The sequence below is a fragment of the Strix aluco genome, chromosome 8, assembly GCF_031877795.1.
Source record: "Strix aluco isolate bStrAlu1 chromosome 8, bStrAlu1.hap1, whole genome shotgun sequence".
NCBI lineage: Eukaryota > Metazoa > Chordata > Aves > Strigiformes > Strigidae > Strix > Strix aluco.
The window spans coordinates 11,101,435-11,117,251 of NC_133938.1; the positions used below are offsets into that span (position 1 = coordinate 11,101,435).

Below are 15,817 nucleotides of genomic sequence, written 5' to 3' on the forward strand. Positions count from 1 at the left end.
CTGCTGTAGGTGAACCAGGGAAAGGAAAGATCCAAGTTACTGATGATTGCAGACTTCCCCAGCTAATGCTGACCTGATTTGGTAAGTGCCTGCTATGCACCACAGCTCAAAAGCACATGCCCTGCTTCTGGACCCACACTGGCCCAGGCAACTGAAATGTCTCTGTATTTGGTGACACTAGACTAAGAGCTTTATCAAAATGTCACAATGATAGATCAAATGCTTTGTGAAATATGTTGTGAAATATGTTCCTACACTAATCTGTAGGAAACAGACTTACAATCTTTATCAAGAAATTAAATTGGGTTTATCACCAAGACAATGTTGATAAGAATTATTGCCAATTATTGACTTATTTACAGCCTGGCCAAGTTTCGGCTTTTGTACTGTGCTACTTGGGACTGGTGTCACGTTAACCATAACACAGCTAGCTGGGTCATCCTGCTTGCTCTGTTTATTTATTTTTTTTCCTTAAACATTGGCACAATACTATGAGTCTTCTGAAATTTCACTGAAATGCCAGGAGATATTACAAATGAGATCTCTCTTGACAGTTCTGCTAGAGCTCTTCAGTATAGGCTATCCGAGCCTGCTGCTTTAAAATTATTGTTACTTACGATGATGAACTTCATCTTTAATTACTTGCAGAGTGAGAAGGATTTCATCATCCTTCTGTAATGCACATATTTCAATACTAAGCATTATAAACAAAACTGGCCCACTGTATGTTGTACCATTGCAAGGCTTTCTTCATGAGGTTACTCAGTTGTTTTCACCTTTAATTTCCACAATTTCCTGCAGTACCTTTAGAGTTCTCACTCTATTTTTATGGTTCATAATTCTCCATGGATATTGACTGCAATATAGCTTCCTTTTTAAAAAATAATAAGCACCAGTAATTATGATATTTTCAACTTCTGTTGCATTTTTCATGTGCAGGTTTCACTCAGAAGCATTTTATAAATATTCATTAATCTTCAAAATACACCTGAGGGGAAAATAAGTAGTGAGAAGCAAACTGAGTCAGTGGGAAAGAGTCAGTAAGAGACTTATCTGATCATTGCAAGTATTGCAGAACTAGGACTAGCATGGACAAGTTCTGCTTCGGAGCCTTATTTCACACTGCAAATGGAGTTGCACTTTGTAAGGTGATCCTTGGACAGAAGTTATTATGCAAAAATTATAAAAGAGATTTTATGAAATAAAATATTGCAAATGCTGAGCATCCAAAAAATAGAACAAGTTATTAAACAATGCATTTCCATGTACATTGAAGTATAACAAAATTATAAAAATAATGTTAGATTATTTAAGACAAATGATCTCAAAACAGGCTTATTTCCCTTGCTGAGAGACAACCAGCCTGCAGAAAAAGGGAAAGCTGTAAATGTGACACAGGTTTTTAAGGGTTTTGATAACATTTGATGTAATATCCTGATAGGCAAGCTGAGAAAACCAAAGTGCAAACAAAATCATCATAATACTTGTGCACAACTGGTTTAAAAATACATCAAAATATTACTATGGGTATGTTGTCATTAAACTCAGACAGGTCTTCTGTTAGGAATCCCAAAGGGTCTGTTCTGATTCTAGTGAACACTTTTGCTTACTCAGACAATGAAGTAGAGATTCTGCAAGCTCTTTGAAGGACAAGATTAGAATAAAAATGATCTTTCTAACCAGAGAACTAGTCCAAGCCTCCAAAGGTGAACTTGCGAAAAGGGAGATGAAAAATGCTTGCACTGAAGAAAGGTAAATCAAGGAAAAAATTCATCCAGGGAAATACGTGGCAAGAGAACAGCAGAGCAGCCACAGAACTAGGATGTGTAGTAGCAGCCTATGCCATTTACAGTTGAAATGCTGCACTGTGGAAGATTTAATCTTCTAAGGCTTCAGTGTATGCAGAGCCCTGGAAGTCCTGACTCACAAAGCAAACAGATGCAGGACCTGCAGACATCCTACTAACAGTTACTCAGAGTTTGTGACGTATCTCACATTCCAGAGAGACGCTGCATCTGGAATGACCCCGCTGCACACACAGGCTGTGGAATGTGGTGGGTATCAGGCAGAGGTTAACTCTATCCCTCTTCTCAATGAAATCGGCTCATAAGCTCTGTCAGTGCAAGTGCAATACCTTCTAGGACAGTAAACATGCTCCTGATATATATCTAATGACTATATTAAAACAGGGGATAGAATTAGCTGAATTTATGCACATTTTCAGGTTATCTTCCTTTTTTTCTGTTCAAAAGGTTTGCATAACTTGGAGTTATTTTTAAAAATGCCACTTGCTCTAGACAGCTCATGGGTCTGTTGTGTGTTTGCTCTACTTTATTATCCAAGGGAACATGGTGATTTAGACAAGAAGAGTTAAGTAAAGAGTCCAAAAAGCATTAGGATTTGGATTACAATTTGAAACATTGCCAAACTTTACTAATGGCAAGACTAAAGTCTCATGTGCCTGAAGACTGATAATTCTCAAGCACAACTCATTTTTCTTTTTGACAAATGAAGACCTGCACCTTCGATAAAGCCACCTTAGTGAGCAGGTCTAATTCAGTGTGAAGCTGCAGGACAACTCTAGACAACAGCGAAAAAAGAGCCAAGCTATGAAATCAGCCATCTACTTCAGATAAGTGAGACACGGGGTCAGACCCAAGAGTCTGGCAGCTTTCAACAGCTCCAAGAAAAAGTTGCAGCGATCCCCTACTACTGAGATTTAACTTCTCAGAGAAATAAGGGGGGAAAATCTCTTTGCTGCACAGTTTTGCTTCCCTTTAGCTACCAAAAGCCTATCTCTCCTGCCTCTGTTTTGATCACCAACTGCTATCTGAGTCTTAGTATTCTTTTGGCCTCCTTCCTTGGAAATGCAGTGAGCTCTCTGTGGAGTTTGCCTTGGTTCCCCTCTCAGACAGCTGTGATTAATTCAGTGTTCAAGCTCTTGAGTTAATTCTCTCATTAGATCACTTTCCTTCTTCATGGAATGATTATTCCCACAGGAGAAATGAGAAAGACTAAAACAATATTGTGCTAGTATCTGACACACTGCATCCAGGATGTTTACTTTAAATCAAATTGCCTGGAATTGCTCCAGATCTATGGCTTAAACACAAGAATCTTCTAACTGGTAGGAAACTGTAGCCACGCATATTGCACAACATTCCCAGTTTCACTGGAATTCCTCCAAACTTCCTGCTAGGTAAGTGTACCCAGAACATGAACCTCTCCACACAAGTAGGTCAGATGACACAATCCTTTCATTGCTAGGGCATACTTTAAGACTGAAAAAGTTTTTTTCCTTTTTTTATTACTTCTTATCATACGTCAATCACCTTTTGACCCAACACTGTTGTGAAGGTGAAGCCTGGAGCAGACAGCAGCAAAATATTGCCAGTGCTCCTGAAATCACAAGCCATTTTTTGTGCATTACTCACTGGGAATGCCACATTCTCTCTAGAGGCTTTCGCAGCTCAGACATGCTCCCCACTTTTGCTGCCTGCCAAAAGGCTCCCCGGGCTATGGCTGGTTGCTGGAGGGCATCACCCCACTCAGCTGGACTCTAGCACAGCCTGCTTCTCAGTACCTTTGGTGCAATGTGGATACTTGGGAGAGTTTCTCAATATCCCGTTCAAGAATGCTAAACCTGTCTGAACTGACAACTGTGGTATCAGGTGGTTACCTTAATGTCACCTTTACCTGAAGCCATATTACAGTGAAAGTAATAAAAATACTTAATTACAAATTCAAAAGGAGAGGAGAGGAGAGGAGAGGAGAGGAGAGGAGAGGAGAGGAGAGGAGAGGAGAGGAGAGGAGAGGAGAGGAGAGGAGAGGAGAGGAGAGGAGAGGAGAGGAGAGGAGAGGAGAGGAGAGGAGAGGAGAGGAGAGGAGAGGAGAGGAGAGGAGAGGAGAGGAGAGGAGAGGAGAGGAGAGGAGAGGAGAGGAGAGGAGAGGAGAGGAGAGGAGAGGAGAGAGGATCATTCAGCATGGCACTTCAAGGAGCTTTACAGTTCTCATAGCCATTAACAGTTCAGCTGAGAAATGGACACAGCCATCACCACCTCCCAGGTAGTGTGAAAACTTTAAAGTTTTCACACAAGCCCTATGTTCTGGAGCTGCCTGTGCAGAAAGACTAGCTTTGGGAATCCCTCTTGCTCTCCATCTTCGCGTCAATTCCAGTTCAGACCTCTACCCTACACACACACGCAGACACACACACGTAATCATCAAGATTCATTAACCCTCACAGGAATGAAGGTAATAGCTCTGGGGCCTGGCCCAAACCTACCAAGAGAGAGTGTTCTCATGCCTGGCTTAAGTCTGGGAAATGTGTTATCTCACTGTGAAGCACAATGCCTTTACCCACTGAGGTGGGAAACATTCAGGCCCTGAAGGGAAGCTTCTTCATCCACTAAAGCTTCTGTATCACACAAAAACGTAAGCTGACAACAGGTTTATGCAGGTATCTAATTAGAATCTAGTGTCTGTAGCTTAACAGAGGCTTTTGACTGAGTAGACAACATGATAACCAGTCCCACTGGGGTGATAATGGGTTAATCACCATTGTCTTTGAGAAATACCTTGAAAGTACCCAGGGAGCCTCTTCTCTCCTCTGTCTTGCATGAGTGTGAACTCCAGCAGCCTCTTTCATCTTACCCCTACTAGGGGCTCCAAATTCATCATGCAGCACATAACACCACCCCTTCACTAAACTGTGCATCAACAGAGACTGCTGGTCCGCGTCATTGCCTTGGGCATACAATGGCATCTGGAGGAAATGGGACACCTGGACAAACCTAGGCCTTGACAGAGAGAGGGCGTCTTGAAAGCGTAAGAGATGCAGCTTAGTGCACTACAGATATTTCTAGTCTTCATAAACTCTTGTTTGGCTCTGCACCTCTGCAATTTTGGCTTCCCTGCAGGAAGTTTGAGTTCAAGTCCTTATGAAACTTAGGGAAGTAGAGCAAAAATGGTTGTATCCTCTGAAGGTTTTGTGACCTGGACACAAAAACACAAAGTAAACTCCTTTCTATTTTGGTGAGGCTGTCCAACACCTCTCCTCTGGTAGGTCAAATGCATTAAAATACAATAACTACAGTGAGTAATTAGTAATTAAAACAGCAACTGACTGTATCACTGAAAGATTATAGCAGATGCCTTAGCACAGAAGACAAAGTGCAGAGATGCACGGCAGTTTGGAACGGGAAGTGAAGATTTCATACCCATTGAAACCGAGAGAGAAATTTGACCTGGCACATTCCGGTTAACTTTTGTGGAAAGTGCATCCTTATCACAAAACATCCCACAGGGTTTGTCATACCTACAAATAGTCAAGGCCCAAGTTTCACGTCTCCACTGCAAGAGAGAATTTTAGCAGCCAAGCATGGTAAGAATACTGCTTGAATACCAAGTCAAAATGATTCCTAAAGTTATAGGTATAAAGGGCAGGCTTCAGACTAGAGACAGACAGGCAAAACCACACTTTCAAATCAATTATTTTCTTTTTAGTTCTTTGAGACTAAAATCCCTCCATCTTTACAGAGGTCAGGGGAAAAAAAACCAAAAACTTAGCTCTAACAAAGATCTTCCAGTAACAGAGGAGAAATACAACATGCACACATGCAACACCTTTTAGTCACCCATTTTTGTTGCATGTTCAAATGTATCATCCTGTAGTAACAGCACCATCTGCAGCATTTGAGAGAGGGAGCACAGACACCAGCTTAGCTCAGCAGAACATCTTCCAGCATCTGGAAAGGTTTTCCTGAGAAGACTTCATCCAGGGAAATCTGAGCAGCCATGGGCCTCTGGTATAACACAGGGAGGACTGAAGTGCTTCATGGCACTCTGGCACAGCACGAGGGTTTTTCAAGAGAAAGCCTGAATAACTTGTTTGTGAGATTCTTCTCATTGAGGGGTTTTTGCACTGACTGCAGCACTTCTGTGCAGGCGTGAGCAGCGGGACACGTTGACGAGCACACAGCATGCCTTTCTTGTCACCTATCCTATATGTCAGTCAGCATTCAGGTAGCTTATTGACAAATATCATGTTAGGAGCCTATTAAATTAAAATTGAAGAAATTTTTAATTCCTTCATTGGAATGACTGTCACTCTTGGTGTTAACTAATCAAAAGGCTCCTCATTACACAGTGCAATTTTTTCGCTGTCAAATGTACTTTCAGGCTTATTCTTGAAAATCTACAGCTTGTCTGGGGGGAAGCAAAATAGCATATGGGAGCATTAGCTCCATCTTGTAGAGCTTCTATGTGGTTACAGAAGAAACATGCTGAAGCAGTGCCCTCTTCTGGAGGCAGAACCATTCAACCACATTAATACAGTACAGGACAGGCCTTCAGGGCAAAATTAGCAGTCTCAGCAACGCTATTTTGTGTCTGTAAATTTGGCGCTGTGGTGTGAAATCCTAGTACTGGCCAAGTGTCTAACAGCTGACATCAGCCAGCGACTGAGCCACTGGCATTTAGGAGAATTCTAAGCCTTTTACTCACAGGCCACTTCCAATGAATAAAATGTCAGCACGAGAGGGGTCTGGTTTCTTTTACTGATTCATCAATGAAAGAAAAATCTCAACGCATTTATTAGCCTAGCTTAAAATTTATACTGAGTTATATCAGCATGCATTCAATTGTGTGTGCTTGCAGAAACTTTATTTTTCTATCTAGATCTATATTTTCTATGGGTATTTTTCTAAGACCAGCTTGAAAGGTAGTTTTACCACTCTACTGTCAAGAATGTAATGCTGATGAATGGAGAAACCAACAGTCCCCAGAGAGTATCACGATTCTGATTCCTTCCAGAAGCATATTTAAAAGTTATTACAATGAAATGCAGAATCATGAGAAAAGCCTGAGGGGCCATGACCATTGTAACTGTAAGCAGACATGTTTTTCTTTCTCAGTCTCACAGTAAATAGATATGGAAGTATTCCAAGAGGCTCTCTGATTGCTTTTTGCTTTGGCTGCATGTCATGTTGCTGGAATAGTTGTGGAAAACTCAGGAGGGATGCTTTTCTCTCAGAATCATTGCCAGCTCTGTCAGACCCAGTGACCGTGTGCATGTAACTCAGTATATGATGCCCATCCCTCGGTCAGTGCTCAGGCATGCAGTGACTCAGTGAATTATACAGACTAAGGCAGAAGCATGCTGTGCCTCAGGATCAGTGCTGACCCCAGTGGCCCACATGGTACTGCTACAGGGCACTGTGATGAAACATCCGTGCTGGAATGAAGAGGAAGGCCCAAACATGGCATGACACTAGAGAAAGGGGGCGCGAGGGCTGACTCTGCCTCCGGTCAGTGCCAGCTCTAATGCCACAGTTCTGAGCTAACGACAGGCAGCTCCCCCCATCTCCCGTCTCTGGGGTTCCGCCAGGCAGATGGTAGCTGTGGTTTCTCCCCAACACTGACATGTTTCTCTTTCACAAGCACAGATTAGAGCGGCTAGAAACCCAGTTTGCAAAAGCATGCCTGAGGGGAATATGACTGAGGGACAGAGACTGTGAAGGCAGTGAGTAAGGTGATGGCTCATCTGCCGTTCACCAGTTACCCTGGCACCAGGCACAGTGAGCAAGCCTACCAGGGGACCAACTTTAACCACAAACAAACAATCTCCTCACGGTGCGGTGGCCAGAGGTGCCTGTGGGGCAAGCACACAGACAAAGGATCAGACAGACATACCGCAACCAGGGCAGATCCACCTCCCACGCCCGCCGAGGGAGAAGGGTGCTCAGCACCCAGGAGACCTCGGCGGGCCCGTTCACACAACCCACCGTCGCCAGACACCGCCCCTCAGCGGGGCCACCGCACCTTCCCGCCAACGGCCCCCCCCGCTCCCCGCGCATGCGCCGTGGACGAGCAGAGCCGGGCGCCGGAGCGCATGCGCCAGCGCTGCCCCTCAGGGCGGCGGGGGCGGGGAGGTGCCGCCAGCTCGGGGAGCGCGATGGCGAGCGCCGCGGCGGGCAAAGGCGGCGGCGGCAGCTCCTTCTCCGACCGGCACGCCCGCCTCCTCCTGGCCCAGATCAACCGCCTGCGGGCCGGGCAGAGCTTCTGCGACGTGCGGCTGGAGGTGGGCCCGGAGGCGTTCGCCGTGCACCGCCTGGTGCTGGCGGCCAGCAGCCCCTACTTCGCGGCGCTCTTCGCGGGCGGCATGAAGGAGTCCGGGCGGGATGTGGTGCGGATCACGGGCGTCGAGGCGGGCACCTTTCACACGCTCCTCGACTTCATCTACACAGGTAACGGCCGGCGGGGTGGCGGCGGGGACGGTGGCCGGGCGGGCCGGCTGGGGCGGCGGTTGCCCGACGGCCGCAGCCTCGAGCGGAGCCCGCTGTCGTGTGCGTGCCCGCAGGGGTGGTGAGCATCGGGGAGCACAACGTTCAGGAGCTGATCGTCGCCGCCGACATGCTGCAGCTCACCGAGGTGGTGGAGCTCTGCTGCGAGTTCCTGAAGGGGCAAATCGACCCGCTGAACTGCGTCGGCCTCTTCCAGTTCTCCGAGCAGATCGCCTGTCACGACCTGATGGAGTTCACCGAGAGCTACATCCACGCGCACTTCCCGGAGGTGCAGAGCGGGGAGGAGTTCCTGGCCCTGACGAAAGAGCAGCTGATCAAGATACTGCGAAGCGAGGACCTCAGCATCGAGGACGAGTACCAGGTTTTCATAGCAGCAATGCAATGGATTTTGAAGGATGTGGGAAAAAGAAAGAAACACGTCGTAGAAGTGCTGGAGCCTGTTCGATTCCCTCTGCTACCGGCACAAAGGCTGCTAAAATACATAGAAAGTAAGTGAAAGAAGGAAGAAACAATACCAGATGTTTGGATTTGAGCAAACAATGTGTCATTCCGAGTTACTGGATTTTGATGGACTTTTTTGAGTTAATAGCATGATGATTGAAAAGATTTTACTCTGTCCAAACAAATTCTACTTTTTAATGAATGAGCACAGCTTACTTTAAAACATGCTTTCAAAAAAGTCTTATAGAAGTAGGCAATCTTGATTTGTCTGCTGTTTTAGGAGAAGCTAGTAACTTTTCTACAACAGTTACTTCTTGTCTGTAATATTTCACTATGCCTTTTTTCATCTGCTTTTTCCCTCTAGGTATTCCAGATTTCAGCCTTCGGGTGGCCCTGCAAACTCTGTTGAAAGAATATTGTGAAGTCTGTAAATCTCCCAAAGAGAACAAGGTCAGCAGTTTTCTGCAAGCTTCTAAAGGTCGTCCCCGGAGGAAAGCCAGGAAGTACCTTTATGCAGTAGGTTAGAATGTGGCTGTTTGAACCTTGTAAAACAAATTATGAAGTAGTATCTCATATTACAGTGTTGAAGGAGATACTGGATTTTTTTTTTAATCAAAAGATATAAAAATAGCAAAATATTTCATCTGGCTAAGTTACTATTTTAGCTGCTTTCTGCTTAGAATTGCACAGAGGGGCAGCATTCACATTTCATGTCACTGTGACATGGCATTCAAAGCCTAGATTTGCCTTCTAGAAATTATTTGCCTTGGGTGGAAATCTGCAGATCAGCAGAGGATTTGCCCGTGGTTCACTGCTGGAATAGTGTATGCAGATTCGGTGCACTCCTTGTTCTTCTGAAGGTTGAAGTTTTTTCTGTCTGGAATATTCTAGTTTGTGTGATGGGTTACTTGAAATTGCAAGTTTTCAGCAAAGTTGCAGCTTTGTATTGGAAGGGAATGCTCTTGTTTCACTCTGGAAAGTAACACAGACTTAAGATAGCAAAGGCTGTTGGCTGGTCTTTAGTAAGAACACAAATGGTAATATTTGTAGTGTTGTGAGCTCAGGCACAAGTTACGTGACCCTCAAGGTGACCATTATTCCTTGTGTGCTGGAGAAACAATGCTACTTAGAAAAGTCTAATTCCTACTAAAAGTGGCTAGTGGCTGTTACTGTAATTTTTTTGATGGTTTAGATATAGGAGCGTGGGGATGAGCAGGAAGCTCTTACTCAGCCGTGATCTTTCCGCTTACTTTCTAGGTGGGTACACCCGACTGCAAGGAGGACGCTGGAGTGACAGTAGAGCCCTCAGCTGTGTGGAGCGATTTGACACCTTCAGCCACTACTGGACCACAGTGTCCTCTCTCCACCAGGCCCGGAGTGGGCTAGGTGTGGCTGTGGTGGGAGGAATGGTCTATGCCATCGGAGGTAACAGCTGAAACGTGTTTTCTTTGTTACACAGATACTAGAGAATGCATGGATGGAGGTCTTTAAAATTATTCTTCCTTTAAGTGGTTCTGAGGAACCCAACAGTAGATAATACAACTTTTAGACACAGTACCAATTGATGGTTCTCTACCATCACTGCTCTGTGAATGCCTGTTTGGGCTCCTGTGTTGGCCATTTTTTACTAAGCTGCTCTCTCCTCATGGTACAGCAACTGACAGGTAAGCATATGGACATGTGCAGATATACTAAGAGATGTTGGATATTCTGTGGACTTTGTGTACCACCGCTAATAGCATTTCTTTTCTCCCTTGTAGGCTAGCAGAAGCCCATAGCATAAAAGGCCGCTGTACAGGACAGACCACTTGTGGTCTGCCTACCTGGAAAGGCTTGTTATGTATGTTTGCACGAGGATGTGATGAGTAGCTCTACTAGCCCATCATTAAAGAATACATATATATACTGTTTTTGTCACCACAGAACACATTCTTTGGTCTCAAAAACCCTGTCAGTTGTGCTATGGAGTAGAAAGTGTGTAGCACCCCTCTGATGTTTTCAGTAATGTTTCAGGGAACTGTTGATGAAAACTGTTACGGGTGATGATTCAGTTCTAGGTATAAAAAAGCTTTTTCTACATTGGCCATTTGGCTAGCTGAAAGGAAGGTCTTGTATTCCAATGTTGTCTGTCCTGGAAGGAGTTGAAGAATGCTTCTGTATCTGCAGTGAAAAACATTGTTTCCCCTCTCTCTGTTCTTGCTCTTACTATGCAGGTGAGGACAACTCAATGATTTTTGACTGCACTGAATGTTATGATCCTGTTACTAAGCAGTGGACCACTGTGGCTTCCATGAACCATCCCCGTTGTGGACTGGGAGTGTGCACATGCTATGGTGCTATCTATGCTTTGGGTAAGTTTGGGTGAAGCTAATTTTAAAGGTGTTAATCCTTGCAAATTGATTTGATCTTAAATATTACATCTTGGTGTTGCAAATTTTCAAACTTAAGTTTGGAAAAACAGATGTTTACACGAGCATTAGTATACTAAATCTTTGTGAATTAGTTATTGTTCAGTTACAACTTATTTCCATTGTAGATTGCATGCTGGTTTCAGAATTAGCCTGTCCTGGAACAGTGCACCGTATGCCTAAAAATGCACCTAACACACAAGCTTCATGCCATTGAATTCTTTCCTGTGTTTGCTGTTATTTGCAGGAGGTTGGGTTGGAGCAGAGATTGGCAACACAATTGAGAGATTTGATCCTGAAGAAAATAGTTGGGATGTGGTGGGAAGCATGGCTGTGCCCCGTTACTACTTCGGGTGTTGTGAAATGCAAGGTGACTATTGTTAAGTTTGTATCCATAAACAGTTCCAAGAGCTGTTGGATTTTGAGGCTTTATGTTTCAGTCATGAAACATAAATATACATGTCTTGTACTATGCTGTCAGTTGCACAAGCTTCTGCCTCACTTATATGTCCTTCTAGTACCATACTTCTAATTCTACAGAACTTAAAGACTGTAAAGTTCTCTGTCTTCTGCCTTTTATCTCATGAAAACATTTTTATGTGGCTGCCACTGTGGTTATCCAGCTAGTCTTTAACAGTTGATTGTCCTTTCTGATACTGCTTTTATTTACCTCCCATATTTGTGTTTGTGTGTGTCTTTGTGACAGTTTATAGAGTTACCACAGGTTATTTTAAGATATGTCTAAAGACTTGATCTATAAATGTGCTTATTAAGCATTTGACCCAGGCCTGGTCAGCAGTTGCAGCCTTCTGAATTCTCTCCCCTACACTTGATTAATTAGTGCTTTCATCAGAGCTTCTAGTGCTTGAACCTCAAGTTACTCATTTGAGAGCTTTATGTATGCTACTACTGGACAAATGGGGGACTTTTATCTGGCATTCTTAAACCATCTCAATGTCAGGCTGAAACTTGTAACAAACGTTTCCTCTCTTTCAAACCTTTCTATTATGAAACCTAATAGAGGAAAAACTCTGTTTCTACAGGTTTGATTTATGTTATTGGTGGTATCAGCAATGAAGGAGTAGAGCTACGTTCTGTTGAAGTCTACGACCCAATATCTAAACGTTGGTCTGAGCTTGCTCCAATGAGCACCCAAAGAGCCTATCTTGGTGTAGCTGCTCTCAACGATTGTATCTATGCCGTGGGAGGCTGGAATGAATCTCAGGATGCACTTGCTACTGTAGAAAAATACTCCTTTGAAGAGGTATGGTAGAGCCCCTTTCTTTCATAAGTGTAGATTGCATCAACTTTGTGTAAGATGCCTGCTTCCTTTCTTTAAAAAGAAAACGGTTGAAAATTCTATTTCTTTTCACTACTGGCTGGTAATCTGATTGAAACAAAACTTCAGTGACCTCGGGGTCTGTCTGTCCTAACCACCCTGTAGAATCTTGCTATCTGACTCAGTGGAATGTTTATGAAGATTACATGCATGCTTTTGGGAAACTGAAAGCTAACCAATACTGATGATGCATAGATATTCTGTAGTTTGGTAAATACTTATTAGGGTTAGGATGGGGGGATAGATGCCCCCTCTGCAATAGAATGGTCAATAATCTGACGAGAGAGGAAAAAAATCCCTGAAAAAGTAAGAGTTGCCCTTTGTTGCAAAAGTTGAGGATCTTTCTTCTGCATCAGAATGTAGTGGTGTTTCAGCATGACTAAAAAAATCACTTTGAACACTTAAGCTTTTGAATATGATAAGAAATTATTCCTGACTATTATTGCTCATGTTTCTGTGATGCTCTTTGGAGAGAGATGAGAGAGCTCATCTTCGCTAGGGTTAAAAGTGGAGCATAATCCAGTGTACCATTCTCTATTTTGGAGACAGACTGCGTCTTGCAGTGACTGAAGAAAGGGAGGGCGGTTGTGTACAGACAGTACGTGATCTGCTTTTTAGCCACTAGCATGATTTTGACCGCTCATGAAGGTGTTGTCGTTAGTCTTGATAATCCTCTTGATACTGTATACATACCATATTTCAGCCTGTGAAGTGTATGCATAGTGGTTTTTGTTTCAGTCTTTTAAGCTTTAAAAGTTACTTTTATCAGAATTGGGGCTTACCCTGAAAGTATTTGTTGACTCTTTCACCTTTTCATTAGGAAAAGTGGGTTGAAGTTGCATCAATGAAGATACCAAGAGCTGGTGTCTGTGTTGTGGCTGCAAATGGATTTCTTTATGCCTCGGGAGGCCGAGCTCCCAGTCATGATTTTGCTGCTCCGGTAACCTCTGACTCTGTTGAAGTTTATAACCCTCATATGGACAGTTGGACTGAAATTGCCAACATGATCACCAGCCGCTGCGAAGGAGGTGTAGCTGTGCTGTAAAACACAAAGAAGAAAACTCATTCAAGGAATGAGTAAATCTGTCTCCTCAGATTTCTGGTTTCATTGGCCAGAAGCCTCTTCTAACACCAGAGCTTCAGTAGAGACAGTGGAGAATTAGATCAGAGGGCTTTTCCTGAGCAGAAGGAAATACTAAAACTCTTGCCCTTCAAACTGGCTCATCCAATGTCTGTCTGAGGAAATACTCTGTTAAGAGTAGGAGTGCCCCTTATGACTGGATTAAGCTCACTGAAATAAATGGTGAATTTGCCCTGTAAAAATCTGAAGAAATCATTCCAGCACATTAGAGACATTAATCACGTTGTTAACTCTTTAAGATGCACCAAAGCTAGCATCTTTAGCTGGCCTTACAATCTGGAAAGAGGGTACTACAGACAGCTAGGGGTCACCTGTAGATAAGAGCAGATGGGCTACTTGGTTAGCATTGAATGTCCTTTTCTGGCAGAAAACAAGGAAGAGAAGATAACAGATAGGAAAGACGTGGTACTTATGACTTTGATGCATTTGAGCCTCTTTGTTGCTGCTGGAAATGACAGGCATGCAGTATGAATTGGATATTTACTTCTTGGCCACTCCACTGACTTGGATGGTGAGTGGCTGAGAATTTCCTGTTCTGGAAGGTTATTCTCACAGTTCCAATAATGTCATTCCACTTCAGCACAGGCTTTTCTTCCCAGTGGTATCGGTGATGACAGTAGAGCTCCTTTTTGTGTAAGCTCTGATGAATTTTAAATGGAAATGCTATTTATTAGATTAGCTGTTCTGTTTAGGACTGCTCTTAGTATAAAAACATAGGGAAAGCCTTTTGCCCTTTTTTTATTTTTTTTTCCTTAGTTAAATGTGTTTTACCCTGTGTTACACATGCTGAGACTTGGCATTGGAATACATGCTATTCTGCAAGGTACACACATTCCTTCTTGCTACATCTTATCTCCTACCTCTTCCAAATTTGAGCAGACAGAGCATTTTGATAGAATTAGCTGCATTCAGCATTAAAATGATAATAGTGTATTTTGTCTTGAGGAGTTTGTATTTAGCTTGGATACACTTAGTAGAACAATACTGCTAGGAGTTTGGAGTTATTTCTAGATTCATTTAATTAACGTACTTGAAGTTGCTTTTTGCACAATATGATTGCATTTTCTGCACAGCTGTGGATGATTTGGATGGAGTCTGAAATAAGGCTGTTTGAACTTTGATAGACAGTGTTATTCTAGAACACAAAACCACAACTGGAATGTCACAAAACAGGAAGCCTGCACTGTGTAGACAAAGGAGCATTCATGCTGTCTAGGTCAATATCCCCTGTGTAAAATTAATACATGAATAAAATCCTCCAAGGTGAGTGTAGCAGGTACCTTAGAATCTAGGTCTTACATTCTAACATAGGGTTGGGAGATTGCCAGGCAAAAACATGCTAGACAATGGAGCATTTGTTTCTCTGATCGTTCTATAATCTTGTGTATGCTTTTACTTCAAAAGGATTTCTTATGTGTGAACTAATGTTTATTCTGTCTTTTTTTCCTCAAGTTTAATCTTGTTTTAGACAGTTTTTCATAATAAAGTGCATTTTCAGAACTGACTGTGGAATGCTCTTGAATAGGGTGCTTTCCTGTCATAATGAGTTGTATCACTGCCACTTTCATATAATAGGTTTTGGGGGTTTTTTTACTGGAAATCCTATTTCCCAGTAGGATACCAGGAAAAGATGGTTTATAAATGTTGACTATTTGAAAGGTGCAAGTAACACACTTCTGTAGTAAAACACTGATGTATTTCTCTTCTCAGTATAAAATCACTCAGACTTTGTAGAAGTCTGGCTGCTTTGCCAGCTCTGTGCAGCCCTCTCTGGGATCAAATGATAGGTAATATTTCTTAGGCTCTCTTCTTTACATTTCAGGATCCCTTGTGAACCATTTGGGAAACATTATGTTAGCATGTTTTTATTAGTTTGGGAACTACCCATTCACTTCTGATCCCTACCTGCAAACTTTATTGTTTTGTGGAGCTTGAGGGAGTCTGCTGTTTTATGAAGTTACCTTATTCAGTTTTTATAGTTGATTCTATCACTTGTGTTTGAACAAAACTGTGAAGTCAGTTGATTATGGTCTCCGATACTCAGCACCTCTTTCCCTGAATCAAACCAAAGGCAGTATTCTTCTCTGGACCCATCTCAGACAAAATGTTTTTTAAGTAAGAAAGAACAGAAGAAATGTTTTCATTCACAAACTAAACTTTCTTTATATTCAGAGCACTGAACTAT

The 15,817-nt window shown here is 43.0% G+C and overlaps 1 protein-coding gene across 1 annotated transcript; it reads left to right on the top strand.

Annotated features, from left to right (window-relative positions):
• The first annotated feature begins 4,110 nt into the window (after positions 1 to 4,110).
• IPP (intracisternal A particle-promoted polypeptide) lies at positions 4,111 to 15,136 on the top strand. The gene is made up of 8 exons (XM_074832147.1): positions 4,111 to 8,246; positions 8,360 to 8,791; positions 9,109 to 9,264; positions 10,002 to 10,169; positions 10,958 to 11,095; positions 11,400 to 11,522; positions 12,196 to 12,416; positions 13,312 to 15,136. Exons 1-8 carry the CDS (start codon positions 7,535 to 7,537, stop codon positions 13,534 to 13,536), a joined length of 2,175 nt encoding a protein of 724 aa, XP_074688248.1. The 5' UTR covers positions 4,111 to 7,534; the 3' UTR covers positions 13,537 to 15,136.
• Positions 15,137 to 15,817: the final 681 nt, after the last annotated feature.